This window comes from Oncorhynchus nerka, linkage group LG4, assembly GCF_034236695.1.
Source record: "Oncorhynchus nerka isolate Pitt River linkage group LG4, Oner_Uvic_2.0, whole genome shotgun sequence".
Taxonomy (NCBI): domain Eukaryota; kingdom Metazoa; phylum Chordata; class Actinopteri; order Salmoniformes; family Salmonidae; genus Oncorhynchus; species Oncorhynchus nerka.
In genome coordinates, this window is record NC_088399.1 from 2,933,669 (window position 1) to 2,958,886 (window position 25,218).

At 40.6% G+C, this 25,218-nt stretch overlaps 1 protein-coding gene across 1 annotated transcript in view; it reads right to left on the reverse strand.

Annotated features, from left to right (window-relative positions):
* grin3a (glutamate receptor, ionotropic, N-methyl-D-aspartate 3A) overlaps positions 1-25,007 on the reverse strand; it is a 99,785-nt gene extending 74,778 nt beyond the window's left edge. Inside the window, exon 1 of the mRNA XM_065017120.1 lies at positions 23,646-25,007. Within this exon, the coding sequence (XP_064873192.1) occupies positions 23,646-24,392 (747 nt within the window). The 5' untranslated portion in view covers positions 24,393-25,007. The remainder of the gene's footprint in view (positions 1-23,645) is intronic.
* Between the last annotated feature and the right edge of the window lie 211 nt (positions 25,008-25,218).

The window sequence follows — 25,218 nt, forward strand, 5'->3', positions numbered from 1 at the left end:
AGGGTTACAGGGTCTATTCATTCTATTTACCAGTCATATTAACAGGGTTAGAGGTTCTATTCATTCTATTTACCAGGGTTAGAGGTTCTATTCATTCTATTTACCAGGGTTACAGGGTCTATTCATTCTATTTACCAGTCATATTAACAGGGTTAGAGGTTCTATTCATTCTATTTACCAGGGTTAGAGGTTCTATTCATTCTATTTACTAGGGTTACATGGTCTATTCATTCTATTTACCAGTCATATTAACAGGGTTAGAGGTTCTATTCATTCTATTTACCAGGGTTAGAGGTTCTATTCATTCTATTTACCAGGGTTACATGTTCTATTCATTCTATTTACCAGTCATATTACCAGGGTTACATGTTCTATTCATTCTATTTACCAGTCATATTACCAGGGTTACATGTTCTTTTCATTCTATTTACCAGTCATATTACCAGGGTTAGAGGTTCTATTCATTCTATTTACCAGTCATATTACCAGGGTTAGAGGTTCTATTCATTCTATTTACCAGTCATGTTACCAGGGTTACAGGTTCTATTCATTCTATTTACCAGTCATATTACCAGGGTTAGAGGTTCTATTCATTCTATTTACCAGTCATATTACCAGGGTTAGAGGTTCTATTCATTCTATTTACCAGGGTTACAGGTTCTATTCATTCTATTTACCAGTCATATTAACAGGGTTAGAGGTTCTATTCATTCTATTTACCAGGGTTAGAGGTTCTATTCATTCTATTTACCAGGGTTACAGGGTCTATTCATTCTATTTACCAGTCATATTAACAGGGTTAGAGGTTCTATTCATTCTATTTACCAGGGTTAGGGTTACAGGGTCTATTCATTCTATTTACCAGTCATATTACCAGGGTTAGAGGTTCTATTCATTCTATTTACCAGTCATATTACCAGGGTTAGAGGTTCTATTCATTATATTTACCAGTCATATTACCAGGGTTACAGGTTCTATTCATTATATTTACCAGTCATATTAACAGGGTTAGAGGTTCTATTCATTCTATTTACCAGGTTCTATTCATTCTATTTACCAGGGTTACATGTTCTATTCATTCTATTTACCAGTCATATTACCAGGGTTACATGTTCTATTCATTCTATTTACCAGTCATATTACCAGGGTTACATGTTCTATTCATTCTATTTACCAGTCATATTACCAGGGTTACATGTTCTATTCATTCTATTTACCAGTCATATTACCAGGGTTAGAGGTTCTATTCATTATATTTACCAGTCATATTACCAGGGTTACAGGTTCTATTCATTCTATTTACCAGTCATATTACCAGGGTTACAGGTTCTATTCATTATATTTACCAGTCATATTACCAGGGTAACAGGTTCTATTCATTATATTTACCAGTCATATTACCAGGGTTAGGTTCTATTCATTCAAATATTTTACCAGTCATGGTTAGCAGATGTTACCAGGGTTCCGACAATGCAGTGGTTCTATTCATTCCAAAACTACTATTTACACAGTGTATTTACCAGGGATAAGGAATATTACATAGGATATATGAATGAGTGATGGTACAGAGCAGGTTAGATGGTATTCTATTCATTGAGATATATTACAAAGTAAACAGGGTTAGTGGCTAGTTCTATTCATTCAGTATTTACCAGATCATATTAACCAGGGTTAGTGGCTAGTGATATATTTACATCATTTCCCATCATTCATTATTGGCTACCAGTCATTACCAGGGTTGGCAGCAGCCACTCAATGTTAGTGATTGCTGTTTAACAGTCTGATGGCCTTTCTTTTCATTCGGTCCCAGCTTTTACCACCTCGCCTTCTGGATGATTACCAGTGGTTGGGTGGTTGATGTCCTTGATGATCTTTATGGCCTTCCTCATAACATCGGGTGGTGTAGGTGTCCTGGAGGGCAGGTAGTTTGCCCCCGGTGATGCGTTGTGCAGACCTCACTATTCATTCTATTTACCAGGGTTACAGGTTCTATTCATTATATTTACCAGTCATATTACCAGGGTTAGAGGTTCTATTCATTCTATTTATCAGTCATATTACCAGGGTTAGAGGTTCTATTCATTATATTTAGAAGTCATATTACCAGGGTTAGAGGTTCTATTCATTCTATTTACCAGTCATATTACCAGGGTTAGAGGTTCTATGCATTCTATTTACCAGTCATATTACCAGGGTTACAGGTTCTATTCATTCTATTTACCAGTCATATTACCAGGGTTAGAGGTTCTATGCATTCTATTTACCAGTCATATTACCAGGGTTACAGGTTCTATTCATTCTATTTACCAGTCATATTAACAGGGTTAGAGGTTCTATTCAATCTATTTACCAGGGTTACAGGTTCTATTCATTCTATTTACCAGTCATATTAACAGGGTTAGAGGTTCTATTCATTCTATTTACCAGGGTTACAGGTTCTATTCATTCTATTTACCAGGGTTACAGGGTCTATTCATTCTATTTACCAGTCATATTAACAGGGTTAGAGGTTCTATTCATTCTATTTACCAGGGTTAGAGGTTCTATTCATTCTATTTACCAGGGTTACAGGGTCTATTCATTCTATTTACCAGTCATATTAACAGGGTTAGAGGTTCTATTCATTCTATTTACCAGGGTTAGAGGTTCTATTCATTCTATTTACTAGGGTTACAGGGTCTATTCATTATATTTACCAGTCATATTAACAGGGTTAGAGGTTCTATTCATTCTATTTACCAGGGTTAGAGGTTCTATTCATTCTATTTACCAGGGTTACATGTTCTATTCATTCTATTTACCAGTCATATTACCAGGGTTACATGTTCTATTCATTCTATTTACCAGTCATATTACCAGGGTTAGAGGTTCTATTCATTCTATTTACCAGTCATGTTACCAGGGTTACAGGTTCTATTCATTCTATTTACCAGTCATATTACCAGGGTTAGAGGTTCTATTCATTCTATTTACCAGTCATATTACCAGGGTTAGAGGTTCTATTCATTCTATTTACCAGGGTTACATGTTCTATTCATTCTATTTACCAGTCATATTACCAGGGTTAGAGGTTCTATTCATTCTATTTACCAGTCATATTACCAGGGTTACATGTTCTATTCATTCTATTGACCAGTCATATTACCAGGGTTACATGTTCTATTCATTCTATTTACCAGTCATATTACCAGGGTTAGAGGTTCTATTCATTATATTTACCAGTCATATTACCAGGGTTACAGGTTCTATTCATTCTATTTACCAGTCATATTACCAGGGTTACAGGTTCTATTCATTATATTTACCAGTCATATTACCAGGGTAACAGGTTCTATTCATTATATTTACCAGTCATATTACCAGGGTTACAGGGTCTATTAATTATATTTACCAGGGTTACAGGTTCTATTCATTATATTTACCAGTCATATTACCAGGGTTAGAGGTTCTATTCATTCTATTTACCAGGGTTACAGGTTCTATTCATTATATTTACCAGTCATATTAACAGGGTTACAGGTTCTATTCATTTATTTACCAGTCATATTACCAGGGTTAGAGGTTCTATTCATTCTATTTACCAGTCATATTACCAGGGTTACAGGTTCTATTCATTATATTTACCAGTCATATTACCAGGGTTAGAGGTTCTATTCATTCTATTTACCAGGGTTAGAGGATCTATGCATTCTATTTACCAGTCATATTACCAGGGTTACAGGTTCTATTCATTCTATTTACCAGTCATATTACCAGGGTTAGAGGTTCTATTCATTCTATTTACCAGTCATATTACCAGGGTTAGAGGTTCTATTCATTCTATTTACCAGTCATATTACCAGGGTTACAGGTTCTATTCATTCTATTTACCAGTCACATTACCAGGGTTAGAGGTTCTATTCATTCTATTTACCAGTCATATTACCAGGGTTACAGGTTCTATTCATTCTATTTACCAGTCATATTACCAGGGTTACAGGTTCTATTCATTCTATTTACCAGTCATATTACCAGGGTTACAGGTTCTATTCATTCTATTTACCAGTCATATTACCAGGGTTACAGGTTCTATTCATTCTATTTACCAGGGTTACCAGGGTTACAGGTTCTATTCATTCTATTTACCAGTCATATTACCAGGGTTAGAGGTTCTATTCATTCTATTTACCAGTCATATTACCAGGGTTACAGGTTCTATTCATTCTATTTACCAGGGTTAGAGGTTCTGTTCATTCTATTTACCAGTCATATTACCAGGGTTACAGGTTCTATTCATTCTATTTACCAGTCATATTACCAGGGTTAGAGGTTCTATTCATTCTATTTAGAAGTCATGTTACCAGGGTTAGAGGTTCTATTCATTCTATTTACCAGTCATATTACCAGGGTTACAGGTTCTATTCATTCTATTTACCAGTCATATTACCAGGGTTACAGGTTCTATTCATTATATTTACCAGGGTTAGAGGTTCTATTCATTCTATTTACCAGTCATATTACCAGGGTTACAGGTTCTATTCATTCTATTTACCAGTCATATTACCAGGGTTAGAGGTTCTATTCATTATATTTACCAGTCATATTACCAGGGTTACAGGTTCTATTCATTCTATTTACCAGTCATATTACCAGGGTTACAGGTTCTATTCATTATATTTACCAGTCATATTACCAGGGTAACAGGTTCTATTCATTATATTTACCAGTCATATTACCAGGGTTACAGGGTCTATTCATTCTATTTACCAGGGTTACAGGTTCTATTCATTATATTTACCAGTCATATTACCAGGGTTAGAGGTTCTATTCATTCTATTTACCAGTCATATTACCAGGGTTAGAGGTTCTATTCATTATATTTAGAAGTCATATTACCAGGGTTAGAGGTTCTATTCATTCTATTTACCAGGGTTACAGGTTCTATTCATTCTATTTACCAGTCATATTAACAGGGTTAGAGGTTCTATTCATTCTATTTACCAGGGTTACAGGTTCTATTCATTCTATTTACCAGGGTTACAGGGTCTATTCATTCTATTTACCAGTCATATTACCAGGGTTACAGATTCTATTCATTCTATTTACCAGTCATATTACCAGGGTTACAGGTTCTATTCATTCTATTTACCAGTCATATTACCAGGGTTACAGGTTCTATTCATTATATTTACCAGGGTTAGAGGTTCTATTCATTCTATTTACCAGTCATATTACCAGGGTTACAGGTTCTATTCATTATATTTACCAGTCATATTACCAGGGTTAGAGGTTCTATTCATTATATTTACCAGTCATATTACCAGGGTTACAGGTTCTATTCATTCTATTTACCAGTCATATTACCAGGGTTACAGGTTCTATTCATTATATTTACCAGTCATATTACCAGGGTAACAGGTTCTATTCATTATATTTACCAGTCATATTACCAGGGTTACAGGGTCTATTCATTCTATTTACCAGGGTTACAGGTTCTATTCATTATATTTACCAGTCATATTAACAGGGTTAGAGGTTCTATTCATTCTATTTACCAGTCATATTACCAGGGTTAGAGGTTCTATTCATTCTATTTACCAGTCATATTACCAGGGTTAGAGGTTCTATTCATTCTATTTACCAGTCATATTAACAGGGTTAGAGGTTCTATTCATTCTATTTACCAGGGTTACAGGTTCTATTCATTCTATTTACCAGTCATATTAACAGGGTTAGAGGTTCTATTCATTCTATTTACCAGGGTTACAGGTTCTATTCATTCTATTTACCAGGGTTACAGGGTCTATTCATTCTATTTACCAGTCATATTAACAGGGTTAGAGGTTCTATTCATTCTATTTACCAGGGTTAGAGGTTCTATTCATTCTATTTACCAGGGTTACAGGGTCTATTCATTCTATTTACCAGTCATATTAACAGGGTTAGAGGTTCTATTCATTCTATTTACCAGGGTTAGAGGTTCTATTCATTCTATTTACTAGGGTTACAGGGTCTATTCATTATATTTACCAGTCATATTAACAGGGTTAGAGGTTCTATTCATTCTATTTACCAGGGTTAGAGGTTCTATTCATTCTATTTACCAGGGTTACATGTTCTATTCATTCTATTTACCAGTCATATTACCAGGGTTACATGTTCTATTCATTCTATTTACCAGTCATATTACCAGGGTTACATGTTCTTTTCATTCTATTTACCAGTCATATTACCAGGGTTAGAGGTTCTATTCATTCTATTTACCAGTCATATTACCAGGGTTAGAGGTTCTATTCATTCTATTTACCAGTCATGTTACCAGGGTTACAGGTTCTATTCATTCTATTTACCAGTCATATTACCAGGGTTAGAGGTTCTATTCATTCTATTTACCAGTCATATTAACAGGGTTAGAGATTCTATTCATTCTATTTACCAGTGTTAGAGGTTCTATTCATTCTATTTACCAGGGTTACAGGGTCTATTTATTCTATTTACCAGTCATATTAACAGGGTTAGAGGTTCTATTCATTCTATTTACCAGGGTTAGAGGTTCTATTCATTCTATTTACTAGGGTTACAGGGTCTATTCATTCTATTTACCAGTCATATTACCAGGGTTAGAGGTTCTATTCATTCTATTTACCAGGGTTACATGTTCTATTCATTCTATTTACCAGTCATATTACCAGGGTTACATGTTCTATTCATTCTATTTACCAGTCATATTACCAGGGTTACATGTTCTATTCATTCTATTTACCAGTCATATTACCAGGGTTACATGTTCTATTCATTCTATTTACCAGTCATATTACCAGGGTTACATGTTCTATTCATTCTATTTAACAGTCATATTACCGGGGTTACATGTTCTATTCATTCTATTTACCAGTCATATTACCAGGGTTACATGTTCTATTCATTCTATTTACCAGTCATGTTACCAGGGTTAGAGGTTCTATTCATTCTATTTACCAGTCATATTACCAGGGTTAGAGGTTCTATTCATTCTATTTACCAGTCATATTACCAGGGTTAGAGGTTCTATTCATTCTATTTACCAGGGTTACAGATTCTATTCATTCTATTTACCAGTCATGTTACCAGGGTTACAGGTTCTATTCATTCTATTTACCAGGGTTAGAGGTTCTATTCACCAGTCATATTACCAGGGTTAGAGGTTCTATTCATTATATTTACCAGTCATATTACCAGGGTTAGAGGTTCTATTCATTCTATTTACCAGGGTTAGAGGTTCTATTCATTCTATTTACCAGGGTTACATGTTCTATTCATTCTATTTACCAGTCATATTACCAGGGTTACATGTTCTATTCATTCTATTTACCAGTCATATTACCAGGGTTATATGTTCTATTCATTCTATTTACCAGTCATATTACCAGGGTTACATGTTCTATTCATTCTATTTACCAGTCATATTACCAGGGTTAGAGGTTCTATTCATTCTATTTACCAGTCATATTACCAGGGTTAGAGGTTATATTCATTCTATTTACCAGGGTTACAGGTTCTATTCATTCTATTTACCAGTCATGTTACCAGGGTTACAGGTTCTATTCATTCTATTTACCAGGGTTAGAGGTTCTATTCATTCTATTTACCAGTCATATTACCAGGGTTAGAGGTTCTATTCATTATATTTACCAGTCATGTTACCAGGGTTACAGGTTCTATTCATTCTATTTACCAGTCATGTTACCAGGGTTAGAGGTTCTATTCATTCTATTTACCAGTCATGTTACCAGGGTTACAGGTTCTATTCATTCTATTTACCAGTCATATTACCAGGGTTAGAGGTTCTATTCATTCTATTTACCAGTCATATTACCAGGGTTAGAGGTTCTATTCATTATATTTACCAGGGTTACAGGTTCTATTCATTCTATTTACCAGTCATATTAACAGGGTTAGAGGTTCTATTCATTCTATTTACCAGGGTTAGAGGTTCTATTCATTCTATTTACCAGGGTTACATGTTCTATTCATTCTATTTACCAGTCATATTACCAGGGTTACATGTTCTATTCATTCTATTTACCAGTCATATTACCAGGGTTACATGTTCTTTTCATTCTATTTACCAGTCATATTACCAGGGTTAGAGGTTCTATTCATTCTATTTACCAGTCATATTACCAGGGTTAGAGGTTCTATTCATTCTATTTACCAGTCATGTTACCAGGGTTACAGGTTCTATTCATTCTATTTACCAGTCATATTACCAGGGTTAGAGGTTCTATTCATTCTATTTACCAGTCATATTACCAGGGTTAGAGGTTCTATTCATTATATTTACCAGGGTTACAGGTTCTATTCATTCTATTTACCAGTCATATTAACAGGGTTAGAGGTTCTATTCATTCTATTTACCAGGGTTAGAGGTTCTATTCATTCTATTTACCAGGGTTACAGGGTCTATTTACCAGTCATATTAACAGGGTTAGAGGTTCTATTCATTCTATTTACCAGGGTTAGAGGTTCTATTCATTCTATTTCCTAGGGTTACAGGGTCTATTCATTCTATTTACCAGTCATATTACCAGGGTTAGAGGTTCTATTCATTCTATTTACCAGGGTTACATGTTCTATTCATTCTATTTACCAGTCATATTCCCAGGGTTACATGTTCTATTCATTCTATTTACCAGTCATATTACCAGGGTTACATGTTCTATTCATTCTATTTACCAGTCATATTACCAGGGTTACATGTTCTATTCATTCTATTTACCAGTCATATTACCAGGGTTACATGTTCTATTCATTCTATTTACCAGTCATATTACCGGGGTTACATGTTCTATTCATTCTATTTACCAGTCATGTTACCAGGGTTAGAGGTTCTATTCATTCTATTTACCAGTCATATTACCAGGGTTAGAGGTTCTATTCATTCTATTTACCAGTCATATTACCAGGGTTAGAGGTTCTATTCATTCTATTTACCAGGGTTACAGATTCTATTCATTCTATTTACCAGTCATGTTACCAGGGTTACAGGTTCAATTCATTCTATTTACCAGGGTTAGAGGTTCTATTCACCAGTCATATTACCAGGGTTACATGTTCTATTCATTCTATTTACCAGTCATATTACCAGGGTTACATGTTCTATTCATTCTATTTACCAGTCATATTACCAGGGTTACATGTTCTATTCATTCTATTTACCAGTCATGTTACCAGGGTTAGAGGTTCTATTCATTCTATTTACCAGTCATATTACCATGGTTAGAGGTTCTATTCATTCTATTTACCAGTCATATTACCAGGGTTAGAGGTTCTATTCATTCTATTTACCAGGGTTACAGATTCTATTCATTCTATTTACCAGTCATGTTACCAGGGTTACAGGTTCTATTCATTCTATTTACCAGGGTTAGAGGTTCTATTCACCAGTCATATTACCAGGGTTAGAGGTTCTATTCATTATATTTACCAGTCATATTACCAGGGTTAGAGGTTCTATTCATTCTATTTACCAGGGTTAGAGGTTCTATTCATTCTATTTACCAGGGTTACATGTTCTATTCATTCTATTTACCAGTCATATTACCAGGGTTACATGTTCTATTCATTCTATTTACCAGTCATATTACCAGGGTTATATGTTCTATTCATTCTATTTACCAGTCATATTACCAGGGTTACATGTTCTATTCATTCTATTTACCAGTCATATTACCAGGGTTAGAGGTTCTATTCATTCTATTTACCAGTCATGTTACCAGGGTTAGAGGTTCTATTCATTCTATTTACCAGTCATATTACCAGGGTTAGAGGTTCTATTCATTCTATTTACCAGTCATATTACCAGGGTTAGAGGTTATATTCATTCTATTTACCAGGGTTACAGGTTCTATTCATTCTATTTACCAGTCATGTTACCAGGGTTACAGGTTCTATTCATTCTATTTACCAGGGTTAGAGGTTCTATTCATTCTATTTACCAGTCATATTACCAGGGTTAGAGGTTCTATTAATTATATTTACCAGTCATGTTACCAGGGTTACAGGTTCTATTCATTATATTTACCAGTCATGTTACCAGGGTTAGAGGTTCTATTCATTCTATTTACCAGTCATGTTACCAGGGTTAGAGGTTCCTGTTCAATTCATTCTATTTTCTGTGTACTGCTGCTACAGGGAGGGGGGCATTCGCTAGGCAACCGAAGACTCGTTTGCTACAACACCATTTTTTTCAGCAAGGAGCAACAAAGTTTCATCACGCATCACGTTGTTAAGAGTACATGTAGCTGCAGAAACAAACTCAACTACACAAATGTCGGACCACCCTGTCTTCAGTCAGTCATTCGTTCTACACAAAAACACTTATTGTCCATTCCTAGTTAGCGCTACCATATACCATATATTTTATGGCTCCAGAGAAGTAGCTGGACTTGGACTGAAAACTTTTGTATTGATTTAAAACATTATCACAGTAGATGTGTGAGTCATCATACTGCTACTGCTACTATCCTCTCTTCCTCCACCCCCTTATTCATCCTCTCCCTCTTCCTGTCTCTCTCTCACTCTTTCACTTTGCTAAATCTGGTGCAATGCATCATTTCTCTGTTTACTGAGACTTACAGTACCAGTCAAAAGTTTGGACACGCCTACTCATTTAAGGCTTTTCTTTATTTGTACCATTTTCTACATTGCAGAATAATAGTGAAAACATCAAAACTATGAAATAACACATGGAGTTATGTAGTAACCAAAAAAGAGTTAAACAATTCAAAATATATTTTAGATTCTTCAAAGTAGCCACCCTTTGCCTTGACAGTTTTGAACACTCTTCGCATTCTCTCAACCAGCTTCACCTGGAATGCTTTTCCAACAGTATTTAAGGAGTTCCCACATATGCTGAGCACTTGTTGGCTGCGTTTCCTCCACTCTGTGGTCCAACTCATCCCAAACCACCACAATTGGGTTGCGGTCGGGTGATTGTGGAGGCCAGGTCATCTGATGCGGAGCTCCATCACTCTCCTTCTTGGTCAAACAGCCCTTACCCAGCCTGGAGGTGTGTTTTGGTTCATTGTCCTGTTGAAAAACAAATGATAGCCCCACTAAGCGCAAACCAGATGTGATGGCGCATCGTTGCAGAATGCTGTGGTAGCCATGTTGGTTAAGTGTGCCTTGAATCCTAAATAAATCACTGACAGTGTCACCAGCAAAGCGCCCCGAAATTATCACACCTCCTCCATGCTTCATGGTGGGAACCACACATGCGGAGATCATCTGTTCACCTACTCTGCATCTCACAAAGACAGGGCGGTTGGAACCAAAAATCGCACATTTGGACTCATCAGACTAAAGGACAGATTTCCACCGGTCTAATGCCCATTGCTTGTGTTTCTTGGCCCAAGCAAGTCTCTTCTTCTTATTGGTGTCCTTTTAGTAGTGGTTTATTTTCAGCAATTCGACCATGAAGGCCTGATTCATGCAATCTCCTCTGAACAGTTGATGTTGAACTCTGTTACTTGAACACTTGAACATTTATTTGGGCTGCATTTCTGAGGCTGGTAAATCTAATGAACTTATCCTCTGCAGCAGAAGTAACTCTGGGTCTTCCTTTCCTGTGGCGGTCCTCATTAGAGCCAGTTTCATCATAGCGCTTGATGGTTTTTGCAACTGTTTTTGAGGAAACTTTCAAAGTTCTTGAAATGTTCTGGATTTACTGACCTTCATGTCTTAAAGTAATGATGGACTGTCGTTTCTCTTTGCTTATATAAGCTGTTCTTGCCATAATATGGACTTGGTCTTTTACCAAATATGGCTATCTTCTGTATACCACCCCTACCTTATCACAACACAACTGATTGGCTCAAACGCATTAAGGACGACAGAATTTTACAAAATAAATGTTAACAAGGCACACCTGTTAATTGAAATGCATTCCAGGTGACTACCTCATGAAGCTGGTTGAGAGAATGCCACGAGTGTGCAAAGCTGTCATCAAAGCAAAAGGTGGCTACTTTAAATAATATCAAATATCAAATGTATTTTGATTTGTTTAACACTTTCTGGGTTACTACATGATTCCATGTGTTAATTCATAGTTGTGATGTCTTTACTATTATTCTACAATGTAGAAAATAGAACAAATAAGGAATCACACTTGAATGAGTAGGTGTGTCCAGTAGGTGTCCAAACTGTTGACTGGTACTGTATGTTCCTGTTGTACATTGTCCAAATAAATAAATAATAATACAGAGACTGATGTTTGTAGTTCTGATATCTGTGCTTGTAGTCCTCTGATGTCTGTGCTTGTAGTCCTCTGATGTATGCACTTGTAGTCCTCTGGTGTCTGTGCTTGTAGTCCTCTGATGTATGTACTTGTAGTCCTCTGATGTCTGTACTTGTAGTTCTCATATGTCTGTACTTGTAGTTCTCATATGTCTGTACTTGTAGTCCTCTGGTGTCTGTGCTTGTAGTCCTCTGATGTATGCACTTGTAGTCCTCTGGTGTCTGTGCTTGTAGTCCTCTGATGTATGCACTTGTAGTCCTCTGGTGTCTGTGCTTGTAGTCCTCTGATGTATGCACTTGTAGTCCTCTGGTGTCTGTGCTTGTAGTCCTCTGATGTATGCACTTGTAGTCCTCTGGTGTCTGTGCTTGTAGTCCTCTGATGTCTGTGCTTGTAGTCCTCTGGTGTCTGTACTTGTAGTCCTCTGATGTCTGTGCTTGTAGTCCTCTGATGTATGTACTTGTAGTCCTCTGGTGTCTGTACTTGTAGTCCTCTGAAGTCTGTACTTGTAGTCCTCTGAAGTCTGTACTTGTAGTCCTCTGAAGTCTGTACTTGTAGTCCTCTGAAGTCTGTACTTGTTGTCCTCTGATGTCTGTACTTCTAGCACTGACTTTGGCAGTAGTTTGTAAAGGAGCCGAAAGATCAATGCTGTGGTTAGTTTCCTTCCAGAGGTCAGCAAGTTTTATATTAGTCTAATTGATCCTAAATTCTGGCTAATGCAAAATCACTAAATGATCAAGATTTGTCTAATTGCCTCAATTGGTTTAATCCTTCTCCATTAAACATGGAAATTCAACAATCCTTATTCATCTGCATAATTTACTACCGAGCCTAAATGGGTCCTGTAGAGTGTGACAGAAATACTAGCAGAAGCATTAAATGATCTGACAAAGGAAATGGTTCCAGGACCTGTCAGCAATAAACAAATTCAATCTTCTCCTTTCCCCCCTCTGATGACCAGGTGGCGAATCGCATCTCTGCATGTCTGGCAGACATATCAGTGTGGATGACGGATCACCACCTCAAGCTGAACCTCGGCAAGACGGAGCTGCTCTTCCTCCCGGGGAAGGACTGCCCGTTCCATGATCTCGCCATCACGGTTGACAACTCCATCGTGTCCTCCTCCCAGAGCGCTAAGAACCTTGGCGTGATCCTGGACAACACCCTGTCGTTCTCAACTAACATCAAGGCGGTGGCCCGTTCCTGTAGGTTCATGCTCTACAACATCCGCAGAGTACGACCCTGCCTCACACAGGAAGCGGCGCAGGTCCTAATCCAGGCACTTGTCATCTCCCGTCTGGATTACTGCAACTCGCTGTTGGCTGGGCTCCCTGCCTGTGCCATTAAACCCCTACAACTCATCCAGAACGCCGCAGCCCGTCTGGTGTTCAACCTTCCCAAGTTCTCTCACGTCACCCCGCTCCTCCGCTCTCTCCACTGGCTTCCAGTTGAAGCTCGCATCCGCTACAAGACCATGGTGCTTGCCTACGGAGCTGTGAGGGGAACGGCACCTCAGTACCTCCAGGCTCTGATCAGGCCCTACACCCAAACAAGGGCACTGCGTTCATCCACCTCTGGCCTGCTCGCCTCCCTACCACTGAGGAAGTACAGTTCCCACTCAGCCCAGTCAAAACTGTTCGCTGCTCTGGCCCCCCAATGGTGGAACAAACTCCCTCACGACGCCAGGACAGCGGAGTCAATCACCACCTTCCGGAGACACCTAAAACCCCACCTCTTTAAGGAATACCTAGGATAGGATAAAGTAATCCTTCTCACCCCCCTTAAAAGACTTAGATGCACTATTGTAAAGTGGCTGTTCCACTGGATGTCTTAAGGTGAAAGCACCAATTTGTAAGTCGCTCTGGATAAGAGCGTCTGCTAAATGACTTAAATGTTAAATGTCAATAAATGATCTGACAACGGAGATGGTTCCAGAACCTGTCAGCAATTAACAAACTCATTAAATGATCTGACAACGGAGATGGTTCCAGAACCTGTCAGCAATTAACATTCTAAAAGCAAATGGATGGATTGCCTCTGTATACTGGCAGCTGTAGATTCCGTCTCCAACTAAACGTTATATCCTTAGCCTCCATCACCAGCCCTGGTGCTAAACCCCACTATAAAACTAACTTTCCCCAAAACCCATATGTCCAAGTAACACTTCCACCAGTGTCTCCAGAAAGGGGAGATTCCTTAACGTGGGTCCATGTCTGTTAGTGCTCTTGCCAAATCTGTTGACGTTATTGGCATGGCAATTAGTGACAAGGAGTTAGCATGATAGCACGACCAGACTGGCACTCAGGCTAGATATTCTTGCATTTAACAATGTAGAGGACTTTGGGGGAGGGTTATGCTAAGCTAACATATGGAATTGTTTTACAATGGTCATACCAAGGATCATTTAGCTATTTGATTTGAGTTTTAGGAGTTTAAGGTATAATTATTTATTTTGTAAACTCAGCCAAAAAATGATGTCCTCTCACTGTCAACTGTGTTTATTTTCAGTAAACTTAACATGTGTAAATATTTGTATGAACATAACAAGATTCAACAAATGAGACATAAGCTGAACAAGTTCCACAGACATGTGACTAACAGAAATTGAATAATTTGTCCCTGACCAAAGGGGGGGGTCAAAGTCAAAAGTAACAGTAACAGTCAGTATCTGGTGTGGCCACCAGCGGCATTAAGTACTGCAGTGCATCTCCTTCTTCATGGACTGCACCAGATTTGCCAGTTCTTGCCGTGAGATGTTACCTCACTCTTCCACCAAGGCAGCTGCAAGTTCCAGGACATTTCTGGGGGGAATGGCCCTGGCCCTCACCCTCTGATCCAACAGGTCCCAGACGTGCTTAATGGGATTGAGATCCGGGCTCTTCGCTGGCCATGGCTGAACACTGACATTCCTGTCAGTGTTCAGCCAATACTTATACTTATTTTCCACCATAATTTGCAAATAAATAAATTAAAAATCCTACAATGTGATTTTCTGGATTTCTTTTCTAATTTTGTCTGTCATAGTTGAAGTGTACCTATGATGAAAATTACAGGCCTCTCATCTTTTTAAGTGGGAGAACTTGCACAATTGGTGGCTAACTAAATACCTTTTTGCCCCACTGTACAATACGTAAGAGGTAATATTTTGATTTATTTTACACAATGGTATCAATTTCAAAGCGTTTGTCGAGGTTCATCCTTCTGCCATCGGAGTTGCAGGTTCTCCCGTTTCTGTACGGTACGTACAGCATGGGTCAAAGTGTCCGTGGAGGACCGCCCATTCTCCCGTAAAGTTAGTTTTTTTTTATAAATCCCAAAGTTTACTTATAAATGTGCCTAAGCAACATTTATAAACTAGGCCCCAGATCTCTCCAGAGGGGCAGGATGAGATGCTTAGTGAGGCTGAATAATCTCCCCATGGTGCCGGGTATATAGTGAAGTCTACTTCCTGTAAATGACAGACAGAAAACAGGCTAATCTACTCACACTAAAGAAGAAGCTCTTCATCTCTTCATGGATTCATCTCCAAAACGGCAAAACAAAGACAGGACGTCTTGCCAGTTTAGAGTTCTAAATGACCTGATAGGTCCTGCCGTTCATTACAGTAGAGTTCTAAATGACCTGATAGGTCCTGCTGTTCATGACAGTAGAGTTCCTAATGACCTGATAGGTCCTGCTGTTCATTACAGTAGAGTTCTAAATGACCTGATAGGTCCTGCTGTTCATTACAGTAGAGTTCTAAATGACCTCATAGGTCCTGCCGTTCATTACAGTAGAGTTCTAAATGACCTGATAGGTCCTGCTGTTCATTACAGTAGAGTTCTAAATGACCTGATAGGTCCTGCTGTTCATTACAGTAGAGTTCTAAATGACCTTAGGTCTGTCATTACAGTAGAGTTCTAAATGACCTGATAGGTCCTGCTGTTCATTACAGTAGAGTTCTAAATGACCTGATAGGTCCTGCTGTTCATTACAATAGAGTTCTAAATAACCTGATAGGTCCTGCCGTTCATTACAGTAGAGTTCTAAATGACCTGATAGGTCCTGCTGTTCATTACAGTAGAGTTCTAAATGACCTGATAGGTCCTGCCGTTCATTACAGTAGAGTTCTAAATGACCTGATAGGTCCTGCTGTTCATTACAGTAGAGTTCTAAATGACTTGATAGGTCCTGCTGTTCATTACAGTAGAGTTCTAAATAACCTGATAGGTCCTGCCGTTCATTACAGTAGAGTTCTAAATGACCTGATAGGTCCTGCCGTTCATTACAGTAGAGTTCTAAATGACCTGATAGTTCATTACAGTAGAGTTCTAAATGACCTGATAGGTCCTGCCGTTCATTACAGTAGAGTTCTAAATGACCTGATAGGTCCTGCCGTTCATTACAGTAGAGTTCTAAATAACCTGATAGGTCCTGCCGTTCATTACAGTAGAGTTCTAAATGACCTGATAGGTCCTGCTGTTCATTACAGTAGAGTTCTAAATGACCTGATAGGTCCTGCCGTTCATTACAGTAGAGTTCTAAATGACCTGATAGGTCCTGCTGTTCATTACAGTAGAGTTCTAAATGACTTGATAGGTCCTGCTGTTCATTACAGTAGAGTTCTAAATAACCTGATAGGTCCTGCCGTTCATTACAGTAGAGTTCTAAATGACCTGATAGGTCCTGCCGTTCATTACAGTAGAGTTCTAAATGACCTGATAGGTCCTGTCGTTCATTACAGTAGAGTTCTAAATGACCTGATAGGTCCTGCCGTTCATTACAGTAGAGTTCTAAATGACCTGATAGGTCCTGCCGTTCATTACAGTAGAGTTCTAAATGACCTGATAGGTCCTGCCGTTCATTACAGTAGAGTTCTAAATGACCTGATAGGTCCTGCCGTTCATTACAGTAGAGTTCTAAATGACCTGATAGGTCCTGCCGTTCATTACAGTAGAGTTCTAAATGACCTGATAGGTCCTGCCGTTCATTACAGTAGAGTTCTAAATGACCTGATAGGTCCTGCCGTTCATTACAGTAGAGTTCTAAATGACCTGATAGGTCCTGCCGTTCATTACAGTAGAGTTCTAAATGACCTGATAGGTCCTGCCGTTCATTACAGTAGAGTTCTAAATGACCTGATAGGTCCTGCCGTTCATTACAGTAGAGTTCTAAATGACCTGATAGGTCCTGCCGTTCATTACAGTAGAGTTCTAAATGACCTGATAGGTCCTGCCGTTCATTACAGTAGAGTTCTAAATGACCTGATAGGTCCTGCCGTTCATTACAGTAGAGTTCTAAATGACCTGATAGGTCCTGCCGTTCATTACAGTAGAGTTATAAATGACCTGATAGGTCCTGCCGTTCATTACAGTAGAGTTCTAAATGACCTGATAGGTCCTGCCGTTCATTACAGTAGAGTTCTAAATGACCTGATAGGTCCTGCTGTTCATTACAGTAGAGTTCTAAATGACCTGATAGGTCCTGCCGTTCATTACAGTAGAGTTCTAAATGACCTGATAGGTCCTGCCGTTCATTACAGTAGAGTTCTAAATGACCTGATAGGTCCTGCCGTTCATTACAGTAGAGTTCTAAATGACCTGATAGGTCCTGCTGTTCATTACAGTAGAGTTCTAAATGACCTGATAGGTCCTGCTGTTCATTACAGTAGAGTTCTAAATGACCTGATAGGTCCTGCTGTTCATTACAGTAGAGTTCTAAATGACCTGATAGGTCCTGCTGTTCATTACAGTAGAGTTCTAAATGACCTGATAGGTCCTGCTGTTCATTACAGTAGAGTTCTAAATGACCTGATAGGTCCTGCTGTTCATTACAGTAGAGTTCTAAATGACCTGATAGGTCCTGCCGTTCATTACAGTAGAGTTCTAAATGACCTGATAGGTCCTGCTGTTCATTACAGTAGAGTTCTAAATGACCTGATAGGTCCTGCTGTTCATTACAGTAGAGTTCTAAATGACCTGATAGGTCCTGCCGTTCATTACAGTAGAGTTCTAAATGACCTGATAGGTCCTGCTGTTCATTACAGTAGAGTTCTAAATGACCTGATAGGTCCTGCTGTTCATTACAGTAGTTGTTAAATAGAAGAAAACGGCCTGAAACAGGGAGGGAGTGTCTGCAAATTGTCAAAGAAGGGCTCATTTTGGTTTTCCGTTGCAAAGTGTTTTGCTAAGGTGTGCCCTGATGAATATGACACAGATAAAAGACGATTTATGCTTGATCCAGAAATACGGTCAGAGGCTCTGTACAGAGCGTGTGATACAACTGTGTAGCACGGGGAGGCTTGCGGAGGTTAAAACAAGCTCCATACCGCATCACCGTGCAAACCCGAAATTTTGTCATCAAATCTATTTTTTTTTTTTTTTTTTTTTTTACCTTTATTTAACTAGGCAAGTCAGTTAAGAACAAATTCTTATTTTCAATGACAGCCTAGGAACAGTGGGTTAACTGCCTGTTCAGGGGCAGAACGACAGATTTGTACCTTGTCAGCTCTAACCACTTGGCTACTCTTCAAAGTAGCCACTCTTTGCCTTGATAACAGCTTTGCAGACTCTTGGCATTCTCTCAACCAGCTTCATGAGGTAGTCACCTGGAATGCATTTTAATTAACACGTGTGCCTTGTTAAAAGTTAATTTGTGGAATTTCTATCCGTCTGAATGGATTTGAGTTGTGTTGTGATAAGGTAGGGGTGGTATACAGAAGATAGGCATATTTGGTAAAAGACCAAGTCCATATTATGGCAAGAACAGCTCATATAGGCAAAGAGAAAAGTGCAGTCGCAAAAACCATGAAGCGCTATGATGAAACTGGCTCTAATGAGGACCCCCACAGGAAAGGAAGACCCAGAGTTCATTAGAGTTACAAGCCTCAGAAATTACAGCCCAAATAAATGCTTCACAGAGTTCAAGTAACAGACACATCTCAACATCAACTGTTCAAAGGAGACCGTGTGAATCAGGCCTTCATGGTTGAATTGCTGCAAAAAAAAACACTACTAAAGAACTCCAATAATAAGAAGAAACTTGATTAGGCCAAGAAACACAAGCAATGGAACAATCAGACCGGTGGAAATCTGTCCTTTAGTCTGATGAGTCAAAATTTAGATTTTTGGTTCCAACCGCTGTGTCTTTGTGAGACGCTGAGTAGGTGAACGGATGATCTCCCACGTGTGGTTCCCACCGTGAAGCATGGAGGAGGTGTTGTGATGTTGTGTGGGTGCTTTGCTGGTGATACTGTCGTTGATTTATTTAGGATTCAAGGGACACTTAACTAGCATGCCTACCACAGTACTCTGCAGCGATATACCATCCCATCTGGTTTGCGCTTAGTGGGACTATAATTTGATTTTCAACAGGACAATGACCCAAAACACACCTCCAGGCTGTGTAAGGTATATTTGACCAAGGAGAGTGATGGAGCTCTGCATCAGATGACCTGGCCTCCACAATCACCCGACCTCAAACCATTTCAGATGGTTTGGGATGAGTTGGACCGCAGAGTGAAGGAAAAGCAGCCAACGAGTGCTCAGCATATGTGGGAACTCTTTCAAGACTGTTGGAAGAACATTCCTCATGAAGCTGGTTGAGAGAATGCCAAGGGTGTGCAAAGCTGTCAATAAGGCAAAGGGTGGCTACTTTGAAGAGTCTCAAATATAACATATATTTTGAACACTTTTGGGGCTACTACCTGATTCCAGATGTGTTATCTTATAGTTTGGATGTTTTCAATATTATTCTACAATGTAGAAAATAGTACAAATAAAGAAAAACCAATGAAAGAGTAGTTCACTATGTAGCTATGGGCCCTGGTCAGTAGTTCACTATGTAGCTATGGGCCCTGGTCAGTAGTTCACTATGTAGCTATGAGCCCTGGTCAGTAGTTCACTATGTAGCTATGAGCCCTGGTCAGTAGTTCACTATGTAGCTATGAGCCCTGGTCAGTAGTTCACTATGTAGCTATGAGCCCTGGTCAGTAGTTCACTATGTAGCTATGGGCCCTGGTCAGTAGTTCACTATGTAGCTATGGGCCCTGGTCAGTAGTTCACTATGTAGCTATGGGCCCTGGTCAGTAGTTCACTATGTAGCTATGAGCCCTGGTCAGTAGTTCACTATGTAGCTATGGGCCCTGGTCAGTAGTTCACTATGTAGCTATGGGCCCTGGTCAGTAGTTCACTATGTAGCTATGAGCCCTGGTCAGTAGTTCACTATGTAGCTATGGGCCCTGGTCAGTAGTTCACTATGTAGCTATGGGCCCTGGTCAGTAGTTCACTATGTAGCTATGAGCCCTGGTCAGTAGTTCACTATGTAGCTATGGGCCCTGGTCAGTAGTTCACTATGTAGCTATGAGCCCTGGTCAGTAGTTCACTATGTAGCTATGGGCCCTGGTCAGTAGTTCACTATGTAGCTATGGGCCCTGGTCAGTAGTTCACTATGTAGCTATGGGCCCTGGTCAGTAGTTCACTATGTAGCTATGAGCCCTGGTCAGTAGTTCACTATGTAGCTATGAGCCCTGGTCAGTAGTTCACTATGTAGCTATGGGCCCTGGTCAGTAGTTCACTATGTAGCTATGGGCCCTGGTCAGTAGTTCACTATGTAGCTATGAGCCCTGGTCAGTAGTTCACTATGTAGCTATGGGCCCTGGTCAGTAGTTCACTATGTAGCTATGAGCCCTGGTCAGTAGTTCACTATGTAGCTATGGGCCCTGGTCAGTAGTTCACTATGTAGCTATGGGCCCTGGTCAGTAGTTCACTATGTAGCTATGGGCCCTGGTCAGTAGTTCACAGCTATGGGCCCTGGTCAGTAGTTCACTATGTAGCTATGGAGCCCTGGTCAGTAGTTCACTATGTAGCTATGGGCCCTGGTCAGTAGTTCACTATGTAGCTATGGGCCCTGGTCAGTAGTTCACTATGTAGCTATGGGCCCTGGTCAGTAGTTCACTATGTAGCTATGAGCCCTGGTCAGTAGTTCACTATGTAGCTATGGGCCCTGGTCAGTAGTTCACTATGTAGCTATGGGCCCTGGTCAGTAGTTCACTATGTAGCTATGGGCCCTGGTCAGTAGTTCACTATGTAGCTATGGGCCCTGGTCAGTAGTTCACTATGTAGCTATGAGCCCTGGTCAGTAGTTCACTATGTAGCTATGAGCCCTGGTCAGTAGTTCACTATGTAGCTATGTAGCTATGGGCCCTGGTCAGTAGTTCACTATGTAGCTATGGAGCCCTGGTCAGTAGTTCACTATGTAGCTATGGGCCCTGGTCAGTAGTTCACTATGTAGCTATGGGCCCTGGTCAGTAGTTCACTATGTAGCTATGGCCCTGGTCAGTAGTTCACTATGTAGCTATGGGCCCTGGTCAGTAGTTCACTATGTAGCTATGGGCCCTGGTCAGTAGTTCACTATGTAGCTATGGGCCCTGGTCAGTAGTTCACTATGTAGCTATGAGCCCTGGTCAGTAGTTCACTATGTAGCTATGGGCCCTGGTCAGTAGTTCACTATGTAGCTATGGGCCCTGGTCAGTAGTTCACTATGTAGCTATGGGCCCTGGTCAGTAGTTCACTATGTAGCTATGAGCCCTGGTCAGTAGTTCACTATGTAGCTATGGGCCCTGGTCAGTAGTTCACTATGTAGCTATGGGCCCTGGTCAGTAGTTCACTATGTAGCTATGAGCCCTGGTCAGTAGTTCATGTAGCTATGGGCCCTGGTCAGTAGTTCACTATGCTATGGGCCCTGGTCAGTCGTTCACTATGTAGCTATGGGCCCTGGTCAGTCGTTCACTATGTAGCTATGGGCCCTGGTCAGTCGTTCACTATGTAGCTATGGGCCCTGGTCAGTCGCTCACTATGTAGTATGAATCCTGGTCAGTAGTTCACTATGTAGCTATGGGCCCTGGTCATGATGCTGGGCCCTGGTCAGTAGTTCACTAACAGATGAGCCCTGGTCAGTAGTGTAGCTATGAATCCTGGTCAGTAGTTCACTATGTACATATGGGCCCTGGTCAGTGATGCTGGGGGTAGAGTTCACTAACATGAGCCCTGGTCAGTAGTTCAGGGGTGTATGAGCCCTGGTCAGTAGTTCACTATGCTAGCCATGAATGCTGGTCAGTAGTTCACCAGAGATATGGATCCTGGTCAGGGGTGTCACTATGTAGCTATGGGCCCTGGTCATGATGCTGGGGGTCAGTCGTTCACTATGTAGCTAGATCCCAGGGGGTTTGTCTCTAACCACTATGCTGCCATGATGCTGGGATCTCTCTGTTTGGGTAGAGCATCATGAGCAAGTACTGGGAGAGAGAACACAGGGGGTGTAGATCTAACCACTATGCAGCCATGATGCTGGGATAGAGACTAACAGAGAGATCCCAGGGGGTGTAGATCTAACCACTATGCTGCCATGATGCTGGGGTAGAGACTAACAGAGAGATCCCAGGGGGTGTAGATCTAACCACTATGCTGCCATGATGCTGGGGGTAGAGACTAACAGAGAGAACCCACAGGGTGTAGATCTAACCACTATGCTGCCATGATGCTGGGGGTAGAGACTAACAGAGAGAACCCACAGGGGTGTAGATCTAACCACTATGCTGCCATGATGCTGGGGTAGAGACTAATAGAGAGATCCCAGGGGGTGTAGATCTAACCACTATGCTGCCATGATGCTGGGGGTAGAGACTAACAGAGAGATCCCAGGGGGTGTAGATCTAACCACTATGCTGCCATGATGCTGGGGGTAGAGACTAATAGAGAGATCCCAGGGTTTTTGCCCCAGGCACTACACAGCTAATTCAAATAACTAATCCATCTTCAAGCTTTGATTATTTTATACAGCTGTGTAGTGCTAGTGCAAAAAATAAAAGTTGTGTGAGTGTAACGGATGTGAAACGGCTAGCTTAGTTAGCGGTGCGCGCTAAATCGCGTTTCAATCGGTTACGTCACTTGCTCTGAGACCTTGAAGTAGTAGTTCCCCTTGCTCTGCAAGAGCCGCGGCTTTTGTTGCGCGATGGGTAACGATGCTTCGAGGGTGACTGTTGTCGATGTGTGCAGAGGGTCCCTGGTTCGCGCCCGGGTATGGGCGAGGGGACGGACGTAAAGTTATTCTGTTACGTGTGTGTGTGTGTGTAGTGGGATAGATTGTTTATATAGTGTGAATTTAGCTGCCCACGTTACACAGGACAAGTTGATTAAAAAAATACAAACATTTACTTGTCGAGTTGAAATCCCAAAAGCAGCACGAGGAGTGCTGTCCGTGATGCTGAATTAACAAAAGCACACCGTTACTTCTTCAACTGTCCATGGTTGTACTTTCTAAACTTGAGGGCTCTGTTCATACACCTCACACGACAAAGACAATATTATGCTAATATTACATCAGTGTTTAAGCCAACAGACATTATCTGCCTTACCTTACTCTGCCGTTTGAATATGTTCCGGACAACACTGATGACAGGAATCTGAAGCGTTGACGCGATGAATTCCAACTTCACCAGGTCGTCCCTGGTCTGAGGGAAAGCCATCATAGCAGACACTCCTTGGACTATAACAGTATGACAAACACTCTGCAGAAACGACATGGGGTCTTCACAGACCGGGGTAGAGGAGGAGAACGTGGGTAATTCCCCGAGCCCCGCGTCCACAGCCATCACTACCTCCAGTGAGAGGTTATAGGGTAACAGACCGGCCATGCGATTCAACGTCTCCGTGGCTAATAGGATCGAGTCCCTCGGCATGAACACACTTCTCTCACTCTCGTTCTGTTTGTACGTGTTCTTACTTTTACCCCCCCTGTCCTTGTGTTGGCTGTTTATCGACGCCCTAGTCCCTAGGCTGCGTAAATCGTGTTCATTGACACTTTTGTTAATATTTTCCAACTGTCTTTCCACTGCTTCCCTCGTGCCGCCGTGTATATCCCATTCATCAACCGGGACAGGGGCTTCTTTACCGCCTCTGAAGGTGGAAACGTGGCTGAAGAGCCGCGGCTGCAGTTGCAGGGCCCCCACGCGCACCGTGTGCCCAATCCGATTGAGGATTTGACAAGGCTGCGGGTGGGAGAGACACACTGGAATCAGAACGCACAACAGCAAGGTGAATGGTGCGAGCAACGGGAGCAGCACAAACCGGACAAACGCAAACCAAATCCCGAGCCCCGTCATCACGCAACAGGGACCTCCGACCACACCGAAAAACGGATCTCCACTCGTTCCCCTGCCCCTCTTTATGTCCCAGCGCAGCACCGGTTAGATCTCTCCGTCTCCCATCTAATGATCTCGGTCAGACACCAACAGGAGGGAGCACGGCCATAACTCACGCACAGAAAAATATTGGCCAAACCTGCAGCTTTTCAACTAAAAATATTATAAATAAATGCATTTCTATAAGAAAATGATTGAGTTTCCGTTTGGTTTGCAGGTCAATGAAAAATAACATATTAAGAAAAACAATGTCGATTTGGGAATGATCAACGTTGTTACAGTTTGCGTATTATTCATAAGTTATTGTTAGGTTTCATCTCATTTTCTGTTAGTAAAATATGTTAACTTCCAAAAATAAATTCCATTAACATCCATTTGATCTGGAAAAAACATCCGCGATTCTCTTTCTTCTTTCATCCACTAGACACTCTCCAAATGTCTGCTAACGCAGGCGCTTGCGGGTTTACCCTTCTTGCCACTTGTACTGAAAAAAACAAACATTTGTCACCGGACAGTTCACGTTTTTGTAAAATTGCAGCTGAAAAAAGACAAAACTCCAATTTGGTCTCGTTGACCAGTGACTCTCCCTCGTCAGAAAGCAGTGAGCTTCAAGGAACCAACCACATAGTGAATTACAATAGTGAATTGTGTGTATGTGTGTGTTTATTTTCCCCCGAGAGCTTTTAAGGGGTATTCGAAAAAAATAAGGTATCAATATCATTAGCAGTGGTGTGTATTCACGGATGCCAAATGGAATCAGACTTCCCCAACTATTTAACCAATATAT